The 24,832-nt window shown below is 46.2% G+C and overlaps 4 protein-coding genes across 4 annotated transcripts; 2 read left to right on the top strand and 2 right to left on the bottom strand.

Moving 5' to 3' along the window:
- The first annotated feature begins 2,545 nt into the window (after positions 1 to 2,545).
- Positions 2,546 to 6,339, top strand: LOC112891669. Its single transcript, XM_025958586.1, has 3 exons — positions 2,546 to 2,832; positions 3,518 to 5,401; positions 5,734 to 6,339. Exons 2-3 carry the CDS (start codon positions 3,527 to 3,529, stop codon positions 6,064 to 6,066), a joined length of 2,208 nt encoding a protein of 735 aa, XP_025814371.1. The 5' UTR covers positions 2,546 to 2,832; positions 3,518 to 3,526; the 3' UTR covers positions 6,067 to 6,339.
- A 2,955-nt stretch (positions 6,340 to 9,294) lies between these two features.
- On the bottom strand, positions 9,295 to 11,389 carry LOC112895489 (presenilin-like protein At1g08700). Its single transcript, XM_025963441.1, has one exon. The coding sequence runs from the start codon at positions 11,145 to 11,147 to the stop codon at positions 9,699 to 9,701; it is 1,449 nt and encodes a 482-aa protein (XP_025819226.1). The 5' UTR covers positions 11,148 to 11,389; the 3' UTR covers positions 9,295 to 9,698.
- Positions 11,390 to 11,880: 491 nt separating this feature from the next.
- Positions 11,881 to 23,995, bottom strand: LOC112892733. The gene is made up of 11 exons (XM_025959855.1): positions 23,585 to 23,995; positions 20,309 to 20,770; positions 19,419 to 20,229; positions 17,915 to 18,321; positions 17,576 to 17,823; positions 15,751 to 15,836; positions 15,141 to 15,406; positions 14,067 to 14,312; positions 13,881 to 13,976; positions 13,654 to 13,802; positions 11,881 to 12,180 (listed from the first exon to the last, which is right to left on the bottom strand). Exons 1-11 carry the CDS (start codon positions 23,837 to 23,839, stop codon positions 11,979 to 11,981), a joined length of 3,228 nt encoding a protein of 1,075 aa, XP_025815640.1. The 5' UTR covers positions 23,840 to 23,995; the 3' UTR covers positions 11,881 to 11,978.
- On the top strand, positions 16,613 to 18,861 carry LOC112891553 (E3 ubiquitin-protein ligase SIRP1-like). Its single transcript, XM_025958444.1, has 2 exons — positions 16,613 to 16,905; positions 17,543 to 18,861. The coding sequence occupies exon 2, from the start codon at positions 17,609 to 17,611 to the stop codon at positions 18,671 to 18,673; it is 1,065 nt and encodes a 354-aa protein (XP_025814229.1). The 5' UTR covers positions 16,613 to 16,905; positions 17,543 to 17,608; the 3' UTR covers positions 18,674 to 18,861.
- Positions 23,996 to 24,832: the final 837 nt, after the last annotated feature.

Raw genomic sequence — 24,832 nt, 5'->3', positions numbered from 1 at the left:
GCATCGCAGCATAAGGATGTCTTGCTCATCCCCTGTCGCTGAAACAAGCATATTACAGCCGGCAAATTAAATAAGCTAAACTAACACATCCCGTTGTATCACAAATATTGATTAACATAGCGATATATCTATGTATCAAGAACAGAAAATTCAGAAAAGTCGAGAAAAATCAAGAACATGGTAAGCTTATCACGGAGCGATATCAATACTACAAAACCTAAACGATTAATAAAAAGGAGCTGAAATCTAGATGAACATTCAACTTGAGTTCTATTCAAGTACAATTGGCATAAAAAGAATAGATGTCACAAGAATTTCAAGCAGCTGCAGCTGCAGCGAAAAAAACATGTAACATCAAATGCCCTCTTATTGATTACAATAAAAACATGTATCAACTCATAAGCAACAGGCCACCAAATTGAAGATAAGCCCCTCAGCCTCTCCTAAGTGACATCAAGCACCTAGCTGCAGTATAAAAAAAAAAGATCCAAAAACATTCAGAAAGTAGCTCTACATCTCTATTCAAAACAAACCTGGCGTGATACATAAACATAAGCTTCAGAAATAACAGGCCAAAGGAATCAAGAATTGAAAGCTAAGGAAATTATACATTTATGGTTTCATTTGGGCATGCTATTAAAACATATAACAAGTTAATTAGATAACCACCGGAAATACATATTATGGCCAATAAGATTGCTGGCAATGTTCCTTTGCATACAGTAAAAGCTTGGGCTGAAGATTTACCTGGGTTGAGTTTCGTCATCCTGATCAGCTCCAACTGAGTATCCAGCTATTTCATCATGGGTGATATTGCCTGAAATAATTAAAATGGATTAGGCAAATAACTGAAATAATTGAAATGGATTAGCTATTTCATCATGGGTGACATACCATTCCCCTTCCCCCTGATCCAATCTTGGAGACAGATCAATGCTTCTGTAGTCATTGATAATTTCCTCTCCACTTGAAAAAGCTGATTCCGAGGCCACCGTTGATGCAGGAACGGCTAATATGTCTCGTGCCATACGTGCAAGTATTGGAAATTTTCCAATATTGCAGAATGTCAAAAGGAGCATCTGTAGGGACTGTTTCTTCTTCCAAATAATTATCGAGTTCACTCACCCTTCTTCTTTGATTCAAGTTTGGTGTAAGCTCCAATCTGCCCAAGGGTTGGTTCTACCAACATAGGTTTCAACACTACTAATTGACTTTGCATAATCATGAGTATCGTCACTTGATTGTGAGTTATATTCATCGAAGAGATCTCGAAATGTCTTCTCAACTATAGGGAAATATTTGCTTAGACGAAACTCAAGAAAGCCCAACTTAAATCTAGGGTCCAAGATGACTGGAACACATATTTGCAAGAAACATAGATCCCAATGTTTCTGAAATTTTTCTTTCATCGTATGTATCATGGCTGCAATCATAACATCTGTATTTGAGGACTCCTTTTCCAACAACAACTTGACCTCCCAAAACTGATCAAACAAATAACTTGCGGTAGGATAGTTGGAACCCGAGAGTACTTTAGTAGCACCACAAAATGTCTTCAGGATGTCACAAAGCTTCTTGGCCATCTTCCATTCCTTAACTAAAGGCTAATGCACATACTGACTGTCCTCACGGGTCAGGAATTCAAATGCCTTCTCATACTCCGAAGCACACTTGAGCATTTGATATGTGGAATTCCACCGGGTTGCAACATCAAGTGGAGGTCGTTTATTACAAGATATCCCTACTTCTTTAATCATTTTCTCAAATCTTTGTTTACGTCCTTGTGAGCTCTTCACATACTTTACACTCTCCCTAATCCTTGTGACAGCATTGCTCATGGCTACGGCGAAGACGGACGAGGAGTTCTTGCGGCGGCGGTGGGCCGCCGCTGGAGTGGACGCTCCGGTGGGTTGGTGGGGGGTGGGAGCGGGTTCGACGGCGCCGACGCCGGCGGAGGCGCGCAAGTGGATCTCGGATGGCGAGGCGGCGCAGGCGAGCGGTCAGGCAGATGGGGGCGATGCGCTGAGGCTGCTCTGCCTTTGTTTTTGCGGTCTAGGCGGCGATTCGCGGGCCGGCGGCGCGGGTTTGCCCAACGGATTTGCGGCAAAGCCCGCCCCGCTTGCATCCCTATCTCACGTTCCCGGCGTGACATGCTAACGAGCCTTCCGCCAAGCCAGCGTACGTCCTCGTGACCTCTCCTGAATCCTGATCCGCTCGTCTGCTAATCCTGCGTCCCTCTGTCCTTGCCACCACAATTTCTGGTGGAGTCTCCGATCCTAATCCTAACCCCGTTGCTGCCGAGAGCTGCGGCGGGGCAGCGGAAAAGGCCCCTGTCACTGGGGCCCACTTGTTGGCAAGCTGGGGTGGACGGCTTCTTTGACCACCAGGGTGGGACCAGCCAGCCAAAGTTATGGTGCGCCACCGCGCCTATGCCTCCCTCCGGGTTAAAGACAGGCACTAATTAATCATTATTGGGTGCTCTAATCAACCTAATCTAATCATCATTAGGTGCCGGGGTGGAGGAGAAGATCCCTGGAGACCCGGTGAGGGAGTGGTGCTCTCCCCAAACTGTCCCTCCAGCTTCTTTTCCTCTCTCTCTCTCTCTCTCTCTCTACACAGCCGCAGCGAGCAGCATCTCCCTACACTCCACTCTGCCCCGCCTGCTTCCATGAGGGCCAGCTGAGGAAGAGAAGGCGGGGATCTCTCCCCGTTCGTTCCCCCCCAGCTCGCTCTTCTCACTTGCCCTTCCTTTCCTGGCGGCGGCGACGGCTGGGCGTGGGCGAGCAGCGGCGCCCTCCGCCGGGCCCTGTGCCGGCGACGAGCACCCGCCAGGTATGCCCGCACCTCATCTTCCCTTCCTGAACTGCGAAATGTAGGCTGTTTGTATTCGGATCTGACCCAGTCACGTCCGGCTCTGACTACAGTGTTGGGATTATTTGAGCGACCAAAAAAATGTCTTCCCGTTTGCCTGTATTTTTCAAGCTTTCATTTGGTAGTTTTTGGCCTCTTGGGTGAGATCTGGTGTAGTTTAGACCACACAGCCAATTTGTTCCTTGCAAAAGGGAGAAAATTTGTTTCTCCGGGCTCCGTTTTGGAGCACATTGTGAGTATTTGGAATTTTTTAAAGGCGGGCATTTCGAATTCGGAGTGCATCATTTTTCTCAATCTTTTCATTTGGTTCTATTTGGTACGTCTTTGCCGTCAAACAGAGCAAGAGATCTGATGTGGATGCTGTTCATCAGTTTTCCCTTTTATTTCCGTCCTTCTTTATATAATATATGCTCAGTGGGCCCTATCCGTCATGCTTAAACTCTGGTTTATAATGGAGAACGAGGCTCTGATGGATGTCTTGGAGTCTAGTATCAGCTTTTTGGGAATGCGCTATCTAAAATTGCTATCTTGTAGCTCGCAAGTAAAAGAAAGAGACGGCACACTATAATATCACATCCCCTGTTTTGGCAATGCTCTACATCACATTTCATGGAACCTAATTTTACATCATGTGCTCACGTTGCAGGTTTCATCTATGGGGCAAGATACTGTCTTGAAACGCGAGGATCATTCTGGATCGGGAGCAGGTCCTGTAATATTGCAGACCTCTCGCTGCACCAATGAAGAAAATGAGAGTCGAAACAGAAGATACCATCAGTTGAAATGCTCAGAGAGCAACTCAGGGGAGTCACGCCTAGATTACATCCCAAATTTCCACTGCAAGAGCTTGCCAACAAGAAGCCGCAAGACGAGTGTAGAACAAAGCGCTGTGGGGAAGCGTGGCTCTATGTACCAGAGCTCTAGTGAAATTAGCAGAATCAAAAAGATCCAGGAGGGCAGGAGGAAAATAGACTCTGCATTTGATGGGGATGCGTTTCTGTTATTTGATATTGTCGATGCATCCTCTCGGCCGAGCACAAGCGGAGCTTATCTGCATTCCCATTGGAATCGGAGGTCGGGGGCTAAATCTTCTGTGGAAACTAGTCATAGGATTAATCGAGCATCAAAGGACTTTCTGGACCTTTCATTCCGTGAGCTTCCTGATGATAATTTTAAGCTAGATCGACCACGCTTGGACAGTACCCTGTTGAAAAATGACGGAGGTGATGGTTTTTTGGAGATTTCTTTTGAGAAAGAGACCACAGAGGGTGGCCCTTGCAGACTTGCAGCTCCTGACTTGCTAGACACTCAGTCAGGTAAATGTACTGAAACAAATTACCAACCCAAGACCAGTGGATGTCCCAGTGAGAATAAGTGTGGTGAGGAGGGGAGAGATTCAGCAAGCAGTTCCAAATCAATGTCAGCGAAAGTAAGCTCTTTTGATGGTACCCGCCCATCTGGCAGCATTCAGCATCATATCATAGAGAACAACGCTAAAGCTCGATCAAGCCCCTTCAAGAAGATGTTGGACCCAATCATGAAGTCCAAATCTCGTAGGAGCCCCTCTCTTATTGAAAAGGGAGACCCCAACTCTATAACTGGGACAGGTAGCAGGAAAAATTCAATGTCCCGCAAATCATTGTTGGGTGATTTTTCAAGAACTGAACAAGCATCTAATTCGCAACCCAATGGAGAAATACAGTGTATCACATCTGCTCTTTCACCTGCTCATCTCCAAGCAGTTCTTAGATTGGATTCCAAGAATGGTGTACAGGTTTTAGAATTTTGTGTTGAGGGCCTGGAAGAAACCATTTCCGCTCGGAATTGGAAAACTGGAAATGAATTGAACTCTATTTACACCTTCCATAGTGGCGGTAAAAGATCCAGTGCTGCTGGAAGGATCTCCAAAGATGGAGGCTGGAATTTACCCCCAATTGTAGGGCAGCTGCAGGTTTCATCTTGTTTATGCTCTGAAGTTGGAAAAGATGGTAGGGTGAATAACTCTGTCATTACCGAGTTTGTTTCGTACGATATTGCTCATGCAAGGCGAATTGTTGAGAAGACTCAATGTACAGAGAGCCCTCAACAGCCACTGTGCAGTACCGTTGATAAATCAGTCTCTGGTGAATCTCCACAGATGATTAATCCGATGGGCCAGCACAAGATTGGAAGAAATAACTCGGATATATCAACATCTTGTCCATGGTCTGAAGAAGATCTCTATCCTCATTTGGAGATCGCAGCAACTGTAATAGAGGTTCCATTTAGTAAAGATAAGTCCAAGGAAATGAAGAATGGTTCATATCCTTGTACTGTTAAAGTGGTTACACCTAGTGGACTGCATGGTTTACCGAGCGAATCAGGAGCCATCCCATCTCCTTTGCTAGATAGATGGAGGTATGGTGGGGGCTGTGACTGTGGCGGATGGGACATGGCTTGCCCCATTGATGTTCTTTGCAATGCCTATGATGATAACTGGGCTGAGTCAATAACCACAAACGCGAAACATCCTATGGAGCTCTTCGTTCAGGTACACTACAAAATCCCTACCTTGATGTACTTTTCTTTCAGTATTTATTTATGTTATGAGTGTTCTGAGGATACTGGTGTGCTCGAAAGGAGAATCCAAAAATGACCTAAATGTAACAGTCATTCTCTCTAGCTTTAAAATCACTTGTAAATTATACGATCAACTTTGAAGCTTACTTAATGGATAACAGCCTAGGAACTCAATAATTTAAGCCTTTTCAACCTTACTAAGCACAACAAGCGTAGTGTCGCACACTAGGCCCACCCATTTATTGTTCTTACATTCTCACTCCAAAAAGTAACAGTTGTGATTTGCTGCCATTGTTCAAACAGGGTAGCAAAGAAGAGCTCCCTGCCCTTTCCATGAAGGCGAATGGGAAAGAACAGTTTTTGGTGGATTTCCATGCGCGGTTATCAGCATTGCAGGCATTCTCAGTTTGCATCTCTCTCTTGCACTGTTCTGAAGCTTCAATAGCCATCAGTCTTGAAAAGGGGAAGCACAAGCTGTATTCCAGCTCACGTAAGTTGCTCCTTGAGGAGGATGTGCGGCGCCTAATCGAGGCAGTCACCACAGAAGAGAAGAAGCAGCAGAAGAAGAGCCGGAGACAAAAGGCACCTCCATCTGTTGTGCTTGATCCGCCTTTTTCTCCCATTGGAAGAGTATAGGCATCACTACCTGTCATGATTTGTCTTGGTGTTCATATTTTTTTGATTGAAGGGGCAAATTCATGTTGTTCATAAGGATGGAGGCAGGTTGCATGTAGTCTTAGATTTTGTACCGTTGAGCTGTCGAATAGAAGAGGAGTTTAGGAGCAGTTCTTCCATGTACCGGTTGGAAGAACATAAGTAGATGAAGAAATGGTGGCCGTCGCTTCTGTATGTAACATCACTCATTCACTTGAAACAGTGTAGCATAGTATAGTGTTGATTCTGATTGTGCATTTCTGAGGTTTGAACTGGAGGCGCATCGGGACCGACAGTTTTGACCATTAACCTACTAGCATTAGGCTTTCTGGAATGCAGCGCCGTTCCAGACCTTGGTGGTGGTGCTGTTATGAAACATGATTTGTTTAACAATAACACGGGTGGGTTTAGGCCGGCCAAGGAGGTAGGAGTTAAGGCAGGGTAAAATTTTGTCGGGATCCTGCGTGTTGTTGGTTCATGTATGTTGTGCTGAAGAATCCTACGGGTTGACTGAAAATTCTGGAAATTTTGGCGGGTTGGGGTGGAGCCTGACGCAAGTGGAGCCGTTTGGAGCGTGGCTGAGCTTGGCGTTGTATGCTTGTCGCCTTGTTGGTTTGCTAGTACAACCGGTAGGTAGCATGATGTGCTTTCTTTAGAGAAATTGCTGGTAGGAGACTAGGAGTAGATGGATCATGGATGGCAATTGGCAAAGGCCCAAAGAAGAAGAGGGCAGAGAGTTTGGGATGGTGGACCATGTGTGACCCAGACCCAGATTTGGAATTTCAGCCTTATGCCTGTGACCTGACCGCTTGGCTTTTGCTTTGCTTTGGTCCCTCCTGGGGCCTGGACAAGATGAAGAGGCTGTCTCTGTCAAGTGCCTGTGGATGTACTCCAAACAAGAATTTAACTGCAAAGTAAAAGTTGGAGGAGACATGAGACATGCATCCTGCCGCTTTTTGTTTAGTGAAGAAATAAAAGGTTTCTGCTTTTCTGCACTCCGCGATTACCATACGTCTGCATATGCTAACTCACCTACTGCTCCTACTATGTTGGTTATTCTAGCGTCAAGAGTGATGCAGACCTCGTCGACTACATGCTTCCTCCAGACCATATCGACCAGCACCGAGGATAAAAACTAAGTACGCCAGAGCAGAGCAGAGTATTTTCAGCTAGAATATCATGCTATGCCTGAGCTTGATGACATAGCCTATGGTGTTGTTCTACTGCTCTGCTTGTCGCCCTGCTGCTTGCCCAGGAACATAAAAGAGCCTCATACCTTTCAAATGTTCAGAGAAACTCTGCTGTGGAATCCAATACAGTGACTGCAAATACCTCGCTAGGAAATCACATGTTTACAAGTGCAGGGGTATCCTTTTAAGCTTCAAGTTTGAACCTAACAAAATGATTAACAAAAAATTGCCAATTTTACTTTCCTGGATGGGAGTCCTTAAAAGTGGTTCTGAAATACTCTCTCCGTTCCAAAGTATAGGTCGTTTTAACTTTTAGCTATAATACTTCAAATAAGACAGCTGGTCTAGGATCATAATCAGCACTATACCAGTATCACCTCACTAGAACAACAATTCCTTATCATAATTTGCATATCAAAATATACATAAATGCCTCATATATATTCCAACCATATACACAGAATGCAACTCGAGCAAATGATGCCAGTACAACAAGCAAGATGATTAACTAACAGCACATATGCCAAGAGCTGGGCCATCCGGCCATACCAATCCAGTAATCTTCAGAAATAGTGGTCTCGATTCAATTTAATAACCTTTTAGAAATTGTGATCTCAGTTGGCACCACCTTCCACTGCTCTGTTCAGTAGCCTCATTTCTCAAAAGTCTCAACACAACACCCACATCAACAGTATAGCTTTGTGTTACTTCGTATTTCTTTTCCCATTAATTTGGTAAAATATTTGGGGGCTCCACAGTCCACACTGCAGCAGCTTAAGTCTAACATCCTAGAGGTCAACTCCTTACACTTAATAGGACAGTGCACACCATCTTCAGAGTCAATCTCCAACTTAATGCACAAGACTTGGAATCATATGCAGCTACTTGCTAGAGGACAGAGGCTCAACCACGCCACTAACCTGTTAGCACATATGACCGACTTGTAGCTATAACTGATTTATCTTGAACAACATGTCGCTCTCTTGTGCGTAGTGTATTTTTTTATCTGCCAAGAAGCACCTAATATTAAGCTTTTTTTTTTGTTTGCAGATGATTCGGTGCTGCTTATAAAAGCTAAGCGGCAGGGAGGGCACAATAATGTCTGCCAAATATTGACACAGTGCACAATCTCTGCCAAAGATTTTACAACTGATTCTAGATATGCTCAGAGCATGGATATGGATATCAAAAAAAAAAAGCTTTCTGCCAAGTTGACATAACTGGGATTACCGGTGCGTATAGGCAGATCTATAAGAGAAACCTTTGCTTATATAGAGGATATTTACAGCCCATGGATAAAAAAAGGGAAGCTATTGTCAAATCCAGGTAACTAAAGAACGTGAATCAAGACATGGCTCAAGCCATTGCCATTGCTGTCGTCATTCAATTTTATTAAAAGCTTAGGCCATCAGTTAAGCACTATTTTTGTAGCGTAATCCAAAAAAATGAGGCTTGAGTTGGGGACAAATTGAACTGAACAAAAGATGGACTTAGTTTCTGAGATCAGCCATGCATTCAGTTTTGCAATGTTACCTCATCAGAAATAGTATCTGGTTTCTAATTGAAAAATGGTCTTCAAATTCCCATCAATTGACTTACCTAAGCTTAAAATAACTTAAGTGCTTGACAAGGACAGCGTAAAAATAATGTTTTAGCAACATTTCAGGTGACATAAAAGTAACTGGAATTGACAAGGGCGTAAAACAATTTTTCTTCCCAGTATAACATGTTGGATGGTATAAGAAAAACGAATTTGCACTAATGATAATCGAAAAATTGACAGGAACAATTATTTAAGATGTTTAGCCTCATCTGCGCCTATGAATTTCCAATGCTAAAATAAAATAAACCTAAAGAAGATTTCAAGAAGGTACCAATTCTTGCATAATCATTCAGTTCTTTCAAACTACTTGCAAATTAGAACAATGAGAAGCATTAGCTACCGACTCCATATTTACTTGAATCTATTAAATATTGAAAAGGCCTGAAGAAAAATGCACAAAGTAAGAGGGCTAAACCCTGTTCAAAAACTTTCATCTATAGGTGGACAATGAGTAGTTAATTGAACACAGACTGATTAAAAACATGATCGATGATCAATTACTTCACCACTAATCCTATAATAGTGAATATACCAACTTCCAAGAAGAATAGAATAAGCCAAAGAACATGGAATGCAGAATAGCTCTTCCTGAATATCATGCCAGGTTGATATAACTACACAACAAGACATGGGCTTAGTCTATCTCCGATAATACCTCAGAGTCTAAGGTCTTAAGCATTCCTAGCAACAAATACAAATGACTGTTAAAGAGAAGTGACCAACAAAATATTAGTCACTCTCACATAGAATGACAGAATGCTGACCAACCTCTTTCTTTTGGTTCAGACAGATCTAGATGACAACAGCATATCAGTGAGAAGTCAGAACATCACCAAGTTTGTTGAAGCACCAACCACAAATGGCTCCATCAGCAACCGCGTCAAGAAGTAGAATGTCACTCCCAGCATAATAGATATCGGGAGTGCAGGCAGTGCGTGCCGGCATATCGACAGCAAGATAAGGGTGCAGCCAAGTCCAGCAATGATGGCGAGGTAGCATGCATACACTGTCATCAGATCATACATAGCAGCTCTCCCAACAAGCACACTGTAGAAAACAAAATCACCAAGGCCCAGCTTGATGCCCCTGGTAGATTCAAACATCTCAAAATCCAGAGGAGGCTCTGAGGATGAACTTTGTCTATGCTCCTCATCTGAAGCTGCATTGTTGGTAGATGCTGCCGACACCAGAGGCGCTGTCTCTTCTTCCTCATGCTGTTCAATTTGAATGACGGCATGCTGTGAACTCCCACCCTGATTTGATGGCAGCTCCGCTGAAGTCACTGGAACCTCCCTTTCAAGGTTATCCATTTGAAGCACAGAACCTCTTGATCTGTTTATCTCACCAATGCTTGATCGGCCTCTTCCAAGATCCCTCATCTCCACAACAGCACGGCTGGCATATTCATCCTGCTCCACCCTGTCATACCGGCTGCCACCAGCCCGACCAGAATCTGTCATGGTTTGCATCTCCACCGACCCCATGGCTGAAGCATAAGAGGAAGAGCTTGTCGCGGGGCCGACTGTAGGCCGGGACTCGTAGACGAGCGCTGGGAGCTCGTCGTCCCTGGAGGAGGCCAGTTCCACAAGCATCCTGAGTGGTCCCCGCGGCGCGAGCACGGCGACGAGGTCGTAGAGGGCGAGGGCGACGAGCATGATCCATGTGGTCCACTCGGGAAGCCTGGAGAGCCAGGCGGCGACGATGACGGCGAGCGCAACCATATACCCCTGGCGGACGAGGATGGGGACGGCGGACGCGAAGACAGAGAGGACGCCGACCGCGGCGCCGTTGAAGAGGAGAAGGAACGCGGTCGGTGCGTCGAGCGGGGCCGCGAGGCGGCGGAGCACCGCGGCGGCGATGGCGCCGCCCATGGAGAAGATGACGAAGAAGGCGGAGAAGCGCATGTAGTTCTTGAGGAAGCCCGTGCAGCGGTAGTAGTAGAGCGCGACGAGGACGAAAGTGACGGCGGCGACGAGGGCGACGAAAACCGCGGCATCAAGAAGCGCGCCGAGGAGCTTCTGGGCCGGGGTGTCGCTGGGGGACTCGAGGTAGACGAGCGTCGCCGCAGTGACTGGCGGAGGCGAGCCCCCAGCGGACCCGGAGGACGGCGGCGAGAGGAGGGAGATGAGGAGCACGACGAGGGCCATGCAAATGGAGACCGGGGACATGACCGCCAGCACCTCCGCGCCGAGGCTGTCGAGCACGGAGGAGGCGCTTAGCGGCTCCTCCGCGGCGGGCTCCGGCGCCGGTGAGGCGGCAGCGGGATCCATGCGGCGGAGGGGGAGATCGATTGTGCGGGGCGATTTCTCCCTCGCTCCTCCTCGGCGTGAGACCGACCAGAGCCGGAGTTTTGGGGGGTTTCGATTTGGTCCACGCGTTTGTACAAAATCGCGTAAATTTCCCTATAGAAGTTTGAACCAATCAATCCAGCCCAAAACTTTCTCCGTTATTTGCATTTTCTAACTCAGTATTGATTGGTACGGAGTTTAATGACAGAATCGATACCTAAAACTTCCCTCTGCTATCCACGCATCATCTTTTGCTCGTGTTGTGGGCTTGTGGCTGCTGTTATTCCTCAAGTCCATGAGCTCACGATACTGCCTCCTCAACTTTGTGCTCGATTATGCACTGGTTCAGTCATAATCCACCCATCTCAAATTACTAGTAGTTTTGATTCGTCTCAAATTATTAGTAGTTTTGATTTTTCTAGATGCATAGATTTTATTACGTATCTAAATATATATTATGTCTAGATGTATAATAAAATCTATGCATCTAGGAAAGTCAAAATAACTAATAATTTGGAACAAAGGGAGTAGCAAATTTTGTGTTTATTAATAACCAGGCATTTCTAGGATAAAGAATGCATTCCAGATACCCAAAAAAAGGTGCATAATTGCATGTCTATATGAGACAACTTTATTGGGGACCTCAGCTGTCTTCAAGATCAAAACAGTACCCACAAATTCAGTCTTCTCGGGGGGGGGGGACCATTTCCGCTACTGTTCATCAAACACAAAATTATTCCATAGTTCACACTCCGAACCAGTGCTGGAATACAATAGGGAATTGGAGGAGTCATCTGCCATTATCTAAGCACACTAAGATTTATTGCGACTGGCCTTCTCTTCGATACCAGATTGCGAAAATCTCTTCCTCAGGACCTCAAGGACTTCTTCCATCTTCACATCCTTGACTCTGAGCAGCACCATTGCATGGTACAGCAGATCAGCCATCTCCAAAGCCGTGCGAGATTGGTCCTCGTTCTCCAGCAGTGTTTGAATCAGTTCATCTGCTTCTTCACTGGAAAATATGCAAAAAGATAAAACAATTAACAAAGAAATCCTGACATAGAGGTAAATGAATGAGGCCTATAACTATGCTAAGAGTTCTTTTTTTCTTCTGCCACACAGGGTGTCTTGTTAGTTGAGGCAAAAGAATGAACACTGTAACTATGCTATGAGTTATATCTTGCATAGCACCTGCCACTGCTGATTTATGATGCCATATTTAAGTTATATAAGAAAAAAAACTTCAGATAATAGCATCAAAAGTTTTCAAAGAAGGATAAAGAGAAGAATCAGACACTAGGACCATTTTAACATACGAAGTATCGGATTGGGAAGCTAATATGTTCTGACTAGCTCTGTCATGGTACGTTTTATTCTCCATGTGCATTCTACCATATGAAATTGTTGAAAGGAGTAGCTAAAAATGAATCCAAGAATTCATATTGTTAGATAGCGAAGGACAAAACAGTCAAGCTAAAAATGAATATAAACACAATTCTTTTTATTTACAAATCACTAAGTTGCCCTATACTAAACAGTTACTATCATATGGACCACACACACTGTATGATGTAGCTCCAGAAATACTTGTTTACGTTTAAAACTAGGAATATGCTGATGGCGGCACTATTCATAATATATACACGTTTATTCACAAAACAGTCAACTGCATACATTTTATCTATTTTGGTCTCCTATGCCAATTAATTCTGTTGCGCCAAGTCAATCCATCAATTCTTCAATCAAATACAGTACTATAGAATCATAAATAAACACAACTGAGGTATCAAGCTAATTCAATATCTAATGAAATCAAGGCAAGATGTAATACAATTTGAATATCGGACTCGTTCAGCATAGAATAAATGCAGAAAGTCGAAATCCGAGAAAACAAAAACGTGCAACATAATATGATAATCAGGAAGAGACTTCTCTAGTGGATTATTCCATCGTGCCACAAACGTTTAAAGCTGGCGGAAGTGCCCTGTGGAACCTTTGTGATCCTTGATGCACAAAACAGTTTTGAATGTTTAGATTCAGCTCAACTGAGAAGGGCCTATTATTTTATTAAAATTACTTCCATAATGTTACCATTTCGTAATATAAAAATATTATGACCAAAACCACTGGTTCGACTGCACCTCAGAAAATATGAACAGTTAAAATTGACGTTGACCTGAGCACACATGCTCACTGTGACAATCAAAAACCATATGTTAAAAAAACTGTGAACTATCAAATAAATTGACAGCAAGAATACATAGGAACAAACTGATATCCCGTAAAAAACCATACATGGACATGGCAAAGATGACAGATATAGCACAAGATAATAAGGATATCAACAAACACATTGGTCTATTTTAAAAATGCACAACTTAGTAAACCGGGAGAGAAAAGGCTCCATGCTTTTCTATTTGTTGTCATACCATTAATTTTATCGACACCTTTTATAACGCAGTACCAAAAACTCAGAATTACTGACCGTATTTTTGAGCAAAGCAGCTGGTTATCAAGCAGTAATTTTTTCGTCCATGATGGCTTGCCACTTCCTTCAGTCGCCTCCTCCTGCCGTCTACTAATCGTATCTTCAAGTGAGTACAGGGTTGTTGTGACCTGCCTACTTTCGTTGGGCTGAGAAGGTAGATCACATTTTAATTATAATCACAAGTACAAGTGTATTGCAGGAAAGGATAACTTAATAATGGGTACCTTCGAACCTTGTAGAGCATCATAAACTGAAGTATAATAACAGGTTTCTGCTCCTGTGTGGCAGGTAGGTCCATCAGGCTTTCCAAGGTATATTATCTAAGTTTCACGAGAAAGAAAACATTAACGCATTTAGTACCCGCAGGAGTCAAAGCGAAAGTATTTATGCATGATGCAGGATATGCTTACAGAATCGTGGTCACAGTCAAGGAAAATGTCATGCACATTGATGAAGTTCATGGATGTCTCCCCTTTTGTCCACAAGGAAGACCGTGAGCGGCTAAAGAATGTAGCTTTCTTGGTTGATATAGTTTTGGCAAGGGCTTCTTTGTTGGCAAACCCCTGCATAAGAATGGCTCCAGTATCCACATTTTGTGCAATAGCAACAGCCAACCCTTTGCTGTCCCACTTCACACTGTCTAGTAATTTGTCAACCTGATTTTTTGACAAGCACAATAATAAACCTATGTTAGGCATTAATGACAGTTTAAACTCTATCTTAGAATAAGAAACAGATATTCTCTTTCCATTCACAGCTGTATGGTGCAAAATCAGCAGTGCTAGTGCAAAAACTGAATTAGCTGTATTACCTACTACCAGAGTCTACAGCAGAAAGATATTGATATTCAAAAGGTTAGAGGAACATGTCTGCATGTTAAGGAAAGACAGAAAAACCCTAAATTCGCCAAGCAAGCACGAGATATGATTGCCCAAACCAATTACAAATTTACATACACTCCACCAGCATTAATGTAGTAGAAAATGCATTTTAAGATAATATTCTGTGGGAAAAAATGCATCTTGGTTTAAATATAAGCACAAAATGGAGGATCCAATGTCCTGATTGTTCTTAGTTCCTCTAAACTTGTGGAAATTTAAATCTGCAGCACTGCAAAAGCCTCACTTGTGAAACAGCACCTGCCACGGAACAGAAGCACTTTACTAGGTGGAAGAGCAATCAGCAATGATAATTGCATCATTCTTAATGTGTTATGTAGTACACAACTACCATAGCAACTTACCAAATCTCCAACATTACCAATTTACAAATGATGAGGAAATGCATAAAGTAGGATAGATCAGGAGTTCAGGACTATAAATATGCGCTTCAGGTTCTAACAAATTATTCAGATAAATCACAAATGCATAAAGTGGCTTGCATCGGTTGCAGCGTCGATACTTACAGTCCGCCCCCAGTCCCCAACTGATTTCGCCCCCAGGCAAAAAAAAAAGTAACATAAAACGCGAAAAAGAATTGCAAACCTTGGGGTCGACGGCTAGAGCTCCTAGCGCAGACTGAGCGGAGCCGGCCGCCACGGAGACCGCCGGGTCCCTGCGCCGCCATCCCGGGGCCGAAGCCGAGGCCGCGGCGGCGACAAGGTTGGGGCGGGACGTCCCACTGAAGAAGTTGACGCCGCGGCTCGAGGAAGAGGAGGAGGACACGAGGGCGCGAGCCGGTGCGGTCGCCGGAGCCGCCGCCATCTGTGTCCGTCGGTCAGGCACGCGCGGGTCGAGCGTGAGTGTTTCCGCTCGTCAGTCGTGACGTGACCAAGGTCACTCGTGAGTCATCGTGCTCTCTGCTTTGGTCAGGTGGCGGGCCTGGTTGCTTGTTGAGCCCGCAGAGAGAGATCGTTGGCATAAGCCTGGTCCAGCCCACCAGGGCCTTTTTCCCTAAAAGAGAACAGATAGAAAAGCCGTACTTCCTCTCACGGTCACACACACCGACCGGCACACGTCCAACGGCTCAACGGCCCCCAACCGGTGTGGTTTTTGTGACGATCAGTAGCAGAAAACTGTTCGAGCGCCATGAAAAGCTTGACGGGAGGAGGTAGACAGCCTCCCCGTTTTGAATTAAGAAGAAGCAAGGCTCGACCATGGGTCTCCTGGCAGAGAGCGAGCTCTCCTGGCCAGCAGGTCACGAGAGCATCTGTGTTCTCGAATGTATGATTCGATGGTTCACTGGATTTGGTAATGATGTTAACATTTAGCTATGAAGCAATACGAATAAAATGGGTTTAGACGAACTCCGCGCCAAACTCAAGGTGAATCTAAAGGTGAAAAATCCAGCTTAATTTCTCTAGAATCGTTAAAACATTATTTCGACTACCTCTTTCCTAACATGGTGGGAGGATATACGTGGACTATCAAGGTACTAAATCCTTTGCACATCACCTTTTTTTTTCCTTCTCGGTCTGTCTTCCCGTCAATTCTTGTCCGAATGGAGTTGGAATTCCAAACGAGAGTACGAGACGGCCTTGGATGTACTAGGTTTGGTAATATCTGCCTGCCCGGTATCACCTACGGAGTATGTTCGAAAGGAACTCCACTGTTTTGCCGGCGCACGACAGCAAGGCGGCTAACCATGCTAAAGTACAGGGTGACATCACGATGGCAACACAGTCGGTGCAGCCAAAGTAAGAGCTGACATCAGAATCTCTTTCTCTCTCACACACATACAGGTAGATGGAACAAAAAAAAAAGATATCCTTAAAATATTCAGCTGATGTGGCACCCACCACCACTCCACGGCATCACGGGCACATGCAGTGATGATCAGCGAGGAAGCAAGCCCAACTTTTTTCAGTTTTGTTTTTAATACATATATTTCTCGCCCTTTTCAGAATCCTTCCCTATTTCTGGGCTGGCCGGAAAGCGAAATGCCACCACCACTGAACTTTTAGCCGAAGCCGAAGGAAAAAAAAAACAGTTTTTTTTATGACAAGAACAGCGAGGGTCAGGTGCGGGGGAGAGCTTAAAATTAGAAGGCCAGCGCAATAATTGAACAGGCGGGCACGGCAGGAGGCCCCTCCTAATCGCTGCCCTGAGCATGTGTTCCCCCCGTCGTATTATATGAGGAGGAGGAGCTCGAGGTGGTGATCGATGCGAGGAGGAGGAGGAGGATGCTGCTGCCGCTGGTAATATAAAGCAGAGGCAGGAGAGGCCGGCCCCTCTGGCCTTGCTGCTCTTCCCCCACCTCCTCCCCCCACATGCCCTGACCCCCGCCCGGCCCTGCCCTGCTGCGCCCAAGGTGATTGATTGATTGCCTGCCTCTTGCTTGCTTCGTTTCACGCTTCCCCCCCTCTCTTTGCTCCAATCTGTACATCTCCTGGATCCGTTCGTGCTGCTGGTATGAGCGTCAGATAGGTGTGGTGCCTGCTGTGCCACCTATGCTCATCTTGCAGAAAGGATGATTGAGATTTGTTTTTTCCTTCTTGATGAAACTTGCTACATGATACGATGTCCATTTTCTTGAGCTTGTTTCTTCTTGTTCACCTTGTTTGATCCACATCTCGGGGGATTCAATGAGATTGTTGCATCCTGTTTGCCCTGTTCATGTTTTCCTGATTGAATCGCGTGTTAGTTCCCTGATGATTTGACCTTGCTCTCGCGTAGATGATACTTAAGGAAGAGCGCGTGTCCTTGTCTTTTGATTTTGCGAGCTTTCGAAGAAGCCCGCATCTGATCTGTCCATCATAAGAGCATGCAAATGATTCGATCTGTGATTGTAGCCCATCAAGAAATGGTCCATTCCTGCATTCAGCAGGAGACATTGGCCCGCCGAAGCTCGAAAATTTGTTTCCCCAATCACTGATTAGAACCATTCGCGATTGATTGTAGCGTAGCGTCAAGGCTCTGATCTTTCCTTCCCGGTTGATTCGTCGCAGCTGAATCTTCCCCCGAACAACTAGGGTAGCTGCATTGGCGGGGAAAGCGCGAGGAGCTCAGCAGCAATGGCGGAGCAGGAGGGCGCCGGGAGGTACTGGTGCCACATGTGCGCCGTGGCGGTGAGGCCCGCGGAGGGCGAGCCGGAGATGAAGTGCCCGCACTGCCACAGCGGCTTCCTCGAGGAGATGGAGACCGCCCGCAGCGCGGCCGCGGCCGACGGCGGCGAAGGCGGCGGCGCGTTGACCGAGGTGTACCCCGGCGCGGACCGGCCGAGCTCCATCTGGGCGCACGCCATCCTGAGCACGGTCGACAGCTCCGTCCGCCGCCGCCGCAGCCGGCGCCAGCAGGAGCCCGGTGGCTTCCTCCACGACTGGGACGAGCACGACTTCACGCGGCGCCGGCGCCGCGTCACCGCGTTCCTGCGCCTGCTGCACGAGCTCCGGGAGCGCCAGCTGCAGCGCCTGGAGGCGGCCGCGGGCGTCGCCATCGAGGGCGATCAGCTGACCCCTTTCGGCCGGAGCCTCTTCATCGGCGCCGCTGGCGGCGGCGGCGAGCATGGCATGGCGCTGGGCGACTACTTCCTCGGCACCGGCCTCGACGCCCTGGTGCAGCAGCTGACCGAGGGTGACGCCGGCCGCCAAGGCACGCCGCCGGCCAAGAAGGAGGCCGTCGAGGCGATGCCAACCGTGGAGATCGCCGGCGGCGACGGCGACGACGCGGCCAGCTGCCCGGTCTGCCTGGAGGACTACGCGCCCGGCGAGCGCGCCAGGGAGATGCCCTGCAGGCACAGGTTCCACGCCAACTGCATCGTGCCGTGGCTCGAGATGCACAGCTCCTGCCCCGTCTGCCGGTTCCAGCTGCCGGCCGACGACGACAACAAGAGCTCATGCGGCAGCGGCCCCAACGGCGGTGGCTATGTCAGCGTCGATGCTGATCACGAAGGCAACGACAATGGCGGCGGGGATGGCGGGGCAGGCTCTGCTGGCAATGCCGAGCCAGAGCGCATCAGCGCCGCCGTTGCGGAAGCCGAAGAGAACAGCAGGCGGCTGCCGGCGACCATACAGTGGCTCAACAGCGTGTTCTCGCCGTCCGGCGGCAGCAGCAGCAGCTCGCAGCATTGGGAGGATTGAGCAATGACGATGATGGCTGCTGGTGCCGGTCGAGCCCATCGGTGCCCATGTACATAGGGAGGAAGCATGCCGGGTTGGTGCCATGGAAATTGGGAGCCTTTTTTTTCAGCGTGTTAGTTTCGCTCATGTAATATTCACTGTGATACAGTTCTCATGGTCGTCAAAAGAACAGATATGGTTTCTGCAGAGCGCTTATCTTGGGTTTCTGGCAGTTTGATGAGCGGCATCGTAATCAAAATTATCTTTATTATACATATAAGAAAAAGTTAACATGCCACATCACACAACATCTGTTTGATTATGCCAGTATTCAGCTTCACAGATTGACGGAGCTGTCAACGGCTCAAAGGCCCGTTAGTTGAACAGCACTCTAATCCAGATAGCTATAGTCTACAGGTAATTGTTTTTTACTGAAGACCAATCGATATTTGATCATCTGTTCGAACGCATGAACAAGCAGATTTCTGGCCAACAAACAAAAAATAATCAGCAAGCATGTGAAACAATCATGAAGTTTCAATAATATAGTAGCAGTAGCAGCACAGCTGCAGATAAGTAGCTATATGGGTTGGTGAATGTTCAAATGCCTAACCTCTAGTAAATGATAAATTGTCACAACCTCGTAACACCCAAGGTACCAAAACCCAAAGTCACTATCTTTGGCAACAAAAACTGTGGATATGCTGGTATGCGTAAGCAGCTTCACAAAAATCACCCCCAGGCAAAATGGCGTTCCACCCCCCCTAGTTCACAGTCAAGAGCTTGATGACGGATGCAGTCCCGATCCGGTGCAGGGCCACAACGGACTCGCCGGTGTTGCATATCCCCATAGCCTTTGCGTTCTCGATGGCAAAACCGAGAGCTTCTTCAGTGGCTTCGCTGTCGAAGGCCTTGGCAGTGGCTGCACTCAGCATTGGGATCACACCCCTCACAATGAGGCTCTGCCTTGCTGGCCCCTCATCGCTGCAGGTCCAGTCGAAGGAGTCGGTCTTCAGCTCTGGAACCACAACAGATATTATGGGCATGGATGGCCTATACTTGGCCACAAGCCTAGCAGTTGTTCCTCCCCTGGTCAGGACCAAGATAAGCGCTGCCTTGGCAGAGTTTGCTGTGCGGACAGCTGATGATGCAAGGCTCTCCAATGGGCTCATTGGAATTGGAGCTGAGGCCATGATTGATTTAAAAACAGCACCATAGTCAACACAAGACTCTGCTTGCAAGCAGATCTTGGCCATAGTCTGCACAGCCAGCTCCGGATATGCCCCAGCAGCTGTCTCACCGCTAAGCATGACACAGTCGGTGCCATCAAGCACTGCATTTGCAACATCAGTTGCTTCAGCTCGAGTAGGGCGAGGAGACTTGATCATAGATTCCAACATCTGAGTGGCAGTAACAACAGGCTTGCCCTGAATGTTGCACTTGAAAATCATCACCTTCTGCGCGAAGAAAATCTTCTCTATAGGAATTTCCATCCCTAAATCACCTCTTGCCACCATAAACGCATCAGAGTTTGCCAGGATATCATCGAAGTTAGCTACTCCCTCTTGATTCTCAACCTGCACGTTCAGATTAATTATAACCTTGAATTCAGAAACCTATTAACTCGAAACTCAGAAGAGAATGCCATATCCATACCTTTGACATCAGCATTATGGACTTGGCATGCTCGCCGAGTACCTTTCTAACCTCCACAAGATCTGAACCCTTGCGAACAAATGACAAGGCAATCATGTCAATCTTGTTTGGGACACCCCACTTAAGGATGTCCTCCTTGTCCTTGTCAGTGAGTGTTGGGAGATCAACAATAACTCCTGGAAGATTAACATTCTTCCTCTCACCAAGCATAGAAGTGTTCTCACAACGGCAGCGAACCAAGCCTTGCTCTTTATCACAGTGAAGCACAGTAAGAGTGATGGTACCATCAGCACACAATATGACACTGCCTGGTTTCAGATCCACTGCGAGCTTCTTGTAGCTCATCGATATCATTTTCTCATCACCCTTAATGCTATAATCTGTGGAAATTGTGATCTCTTGACCCTTCTTCAATTGGACAGGCTTCCCATCTTTCAAAAATCCAGTTCGGATCTCTGGACCCTGAAATATATATCAGTAGATGCCATGAAGATATGACTGGTATACACACACTATATGGTACAATTGCGCAACAGAAAAAAAGAACAAGTGAACCCAGAGATAATTCATAAGCCATACAGCTCGTGCAATATAAGTCACAATTATGTTTCCTTTTACAGACTAGCAAGCTGTTTATGCCAAGATGTCCATGCATGGAAAATTAACTATTGGATATCATAGTAGAATGTGCTCACAACTCACAGGAAAGCTGAACTGAAGATGTGTGTTCCAATTAAGAAAGAAAAGAAGACCTCAAACAGTGTCACCCTATCACTATACTTCAACCCAGCCAGCCATGCATACTGCAATTTTCTACAACAAAGTACAAGGATGGCATATCCTGATGCCTTCTATTTTTCAGTACATGTCTAAATTAAAGTAGATTTGAAACTGAGGCATATAACAGCTGATACAAACAAACCAAATGAAATCAGTGATATGCTCTACCAAAGCAGCACAAACCATGTACAAATTAGGCACATTTTGGTATGACAACAAACCTTTACTACACATGCATAGTATTGGTCAATGCTCAAGTTTGATCATAGCCTTTACTTTAAGAATAGCAAAAACATTGATCCAACAGAGAAATGGAGTAGCAACAGAGGGTAATTAGACTACACCTACGTCAATGTTATCCACAAATGGTGCTTCTGAAAATTATTATTACTGGATCAACTTTCATAAACCAATCACAAATATTTTAAAAATTAATTGCTGCTAATCTTTTTCTAAGTTCAGTAAGCTGTACCATGTCAGATCTGTAATGGCAAGAGTGTAAATTTTGGGTTCAAAGCTACTGGCTAGCTAAGAGGGTTTATTGGATTGGTTGTTAGAATAAGTCCATGGAATAAAAGCCCATTTGGTTGAGGCAGGATAAGGGAATGCAAGTAGGGACGGTTTGGCTGGTCATATGAGGTAATATGTATGGAATTAAAATACTGTTAGCTAAACAATTTTATCCCATCCAAACTATCAGACGAGCTGCAGATGTGCGGTTAGATATCAGGGTTGAATAAACACACACAGTATGCCCAATACCTAGATGTGTATCGAGCAAAGAGTCCCACTAGTTGACAGCTCCCTACAGTGGTCAAAGGGGGAATTACAGGAGGAATTCAACTGATAGGCTGTATTTATCATGTTTTTCACTGCCTGAATGACAACTACAAAATAAGGCCTCAGGGTTTGCAAGTTGGATCTAGGGCGCTTTTCATGCAGGAAACTAGACTACTAACTGAGACCATCTGCCCTCAAGGGGACAAAGAAACAGAATAAATTCTGTCAAGGTAACATAAACACAAAGGGAGCTAAATAATAGCTGACAAGATTGAGCACTGTTCGGCACTGATTGTGTTTGTGAATATGGGTGGCTGCCCCAACCCTAAATCTGACCATGATCAATTGCTGACATAAACCCATTGCAGCTTGATGGTGATGCTCATTTGTTCACAATAGATTAGGGGATCAAGTATGCAAGCAAGATTGAGATGTATTTGTTGACTTATTGATAGGTTGCAAGTTTAGACAGTGTAAGGTGAGCCGAACAATATCAAAGATGCCAACTCGCCTTCAGCGAGCTCAAAAGCACTTAATAAATGATAAAAAAAAGACAGGAACAGGTTATCTATGTTAATCACCCACTGATATCTCGATTAAATAAGGTCTTATCCTATAGGAAGTTCAATTTGAGTTCCTCACCAACTAGTCCAAAACCACCCTTCCGTGCTTCATAATTATAAAGATTCTATACCACAAAGCCCAAATTGATTTTACAAGCATATTTCTATCTTGCAGATAAAAGATGATAAACAATTATTATACAAGTATCACTTCCTAAATGACAAACTGTAGATGTAATAATTCTGATTTCCCCCCAGCCCTAGCATCATTCATTTGCTCAATTAGTCACCATGATTCACTATCTGCATTTTTCTTCCATCATCCGAATTAAATGATCGAAAGCCCTCAAAACAATAGTACTACAATTTCTCATATTTCATCAGCACTTTTGACAGTTATACAATGCTGTCAGACTTAATACGTTAGCACCCCAAGTCAAAAACAGACCAGAACAGAACAAATTCAGTTAAGGCTGAGACATAGCCAGGACAAGTGGCTGTGCGGTGAGGACCACAGCCAACCACACAAGGAAATCGACAGCACCAAACCAACCAATGCCGATACTGGTGGTGGTCAGTACAACGAGTGGCTCCATCCAAATGCAAAATTCACATGTAAGGCGAGCTAAATGCCGGACGGTGGACATCAATGCAGAGATCTTCAGAGATTTCAATTGGTCGGCCACAGTTGGCAGCTTAAATGGTACAGGCCGGAATTAACCTGTAGTAACTAAAAGCGAGTCCTAGCAGACTACGCAAACACAAGCAGACGAAGGCAATTTGGGTTCGGCCAACAGGAATGGTCGGGGTTTCGGCCACAGGAATCACGAACGAGCAACAGTACACAGAAGCGTGCAAGAACGGCGGCGCCGAAATTAGGAGCCAGAGAGCACATCTAAGGTCAAGATCTCTCAAAAGTTGGAACAGGGGGGCTAAAACAGTGCAGGAAGTAACCCTAACCACTCAAACGGGAAACCCCGAAAGCCGTAAGATGCTGAAGGCAGCCAGTACAGACCTAAATGGACCAGGCGGCACGTCAAAGCAGGGAAGCAGCGCCGAAAATCACAGATCGCGAACGGTTGGCTGTAGAACACGAGGCGCGAGGAGGCCGCGGGGAGATCGAGAAGGAAGGGAGCGGGGCGGGGGGACGGACCTTGGTGTCGAGCATGACGGCGCAGAGGATCCCGGTTTGCTCCATGGCGGCGCGGAGGTTGTCGAGCGTCTCCTGGTGGTACTCGTGGGAGCCGTGGGAGAAGTTGAAGCGCGCGACGCACATGCCGGCGCGCAGCAGGCGCGAGATCATCTCGACGGAGCGCGAGGCCGGGCCGAGCGTGCAGACGATCTTGGTCTTGGGCCGGCGCCGCCCCGCGGGTGCCTCCCCCCAAGCCGGCTCGCCGCCCGCCGCCATCGCTAGATCCGCGCGAGGAGAGATGGAAGCGAAGGTGCGGCGTGTGTGGTGTGGGAACGGGCTGCTTCGCTCCTCCACCAGTCAGCCCCCCTTCTCTCGCTTTTGGGCTGCGTTGTTCTTGCTCTCCAAGAATGGGGGCGCGGTGAGGCTCCTAGAAGGATTTCTTGCGGAATAAATAATAGGTGGGGCCCGGGGGAGGGGAGGGGACCCGACCAATGGGCGTGGCCGCGTGGTCTCTGCCAGTCCCCTCTGCGGTCAAAACCAGAGGGGCGGTGGGGCATTGTTCCGTGCGTCCCCACCGGATGCATCAACTCTCGCCGACGCGACAGGATTCAATTTTTGGATTCTTTCAAAAAGAAAAAAAATAGTACACAACTTTTCAATTTTCCATCGGATGCTCAAATATTATTCACGTTTTAGGCATGGATATTCCGAGTTTCAAGCATGCAGGACCATTGTAGCACTCACTATATATCATAAAAAAATGGGTATTTTTCACACATGCGAAGGAGAAGAACTACGAGAGAAATAAGAAGAGAGGAAACGAACGGTCATTTGAAGAGGTTACTCGAGGTTGAAAAATAACCATGTCACAACTCATAAGCTTGAATTTATGGCTATAAAACTACTCGTACCGTTTTGTGAGTTGCCAATCCATCGATTATGGTTCGATATAGTCTAATGCTCCTATTCGATTTCAACAAACCAGGCGAAGCCGACTTTATATATATATATATAGTTTGAAACGGGAAGCGAAGCTACGTTTCCTTTTTTTTTTGTTTCAGAAGAAGATGGATCTTTGTTTCCAAACAAGGTGTGCACCCAGAATGGACCCGATGATCTGGCCAACTTGTCTCCCACGGTGTCCTTGTCTCTTTGTTGCCACGTTACGACCATGCTGTCGGGGGGTGCACCCACAGCATCCCCTCGTCCGGTCCCTTGGTTTTCGTTCGAGAAGGTGGCTGCCCGTACCTGAATCTCCTTGGCATCTGC

This window comes from Panicum hallii, chromosome 5 (genome assembly GCF_002211085.1).
Source record: "Panicum hallii strain FIL2 chromosome 5, PHallii_v3.1, whole genome shotgun sequence".
NCBI lineage: Eukaryota > Viridiplantae > Streptophyta > Magnoliopsida > Poales > Poaceae > Panicum > Panicum hallii.
The sequence above is the reverse complement of the archived record's forward strand: the minus strand, read 5'-3'. Positions and strand labels throughout refer to the sequence as shown.

What these genes read in the sequence shown, in the direction of transcription:
- LOC112891669 (XM_025958586.1), top strand. Translation starts at nt 3,527, where the DNA reads ATGGGGCAAGATACTGTCTTGAAACGCGAGGATCATTCTGGATCGGGA. An exon ending in CTATGGAGCTCTTCGTTCAG is followed by an intron (nt 5,402 to 5,733) that starts GTACACTACAAA and finishes TTGTTCAAACAG; the next exon opens with GGTAGCAAAGAAGAGCTCCC.
- LOC112895489 (XM_025963441.1), bottom strand. Translation starts at nt 11,147, where the DNA reads ATGGATCCCGCTGCCGCCTCACCGGCGCCGGAGCCCGCCGCGGAGGAG.
- LOC112891553 (XM_025958444.1), top strand. Translation starts at nt 17,609, where the DNA reads ATGGCGGAGCAGGAGGGCGCCGGGAGGTACTGGTGCCACATGTGCGCC.
- LOC112892733 (XM_025959855.1), bottom strand. Translation starts at nt 23,839, where the DNA reads ATGGCGGCGGGCGGCGAGCCGGCTTGGGGGGAGGCACCCGCGGGGCGG. An exon ending in CCATAATGCTGATGTCAAAG is followed by an intron (nt 20,230 to 20,308) that starts GTATGGATATGG and finishes CTGAACGTGCAG; the next exon opens with GTTGAGAATCAAGAGGGAGT. An exon ending in CTGCTTTGCTCAAAAATACG is followed by an intron (nt 12,181 to 13,653) that starts GTCAGTAATTCT and finishes CATATTTTCCAG; the next exon opens with TGAAGAAGCAGATGAACTGA.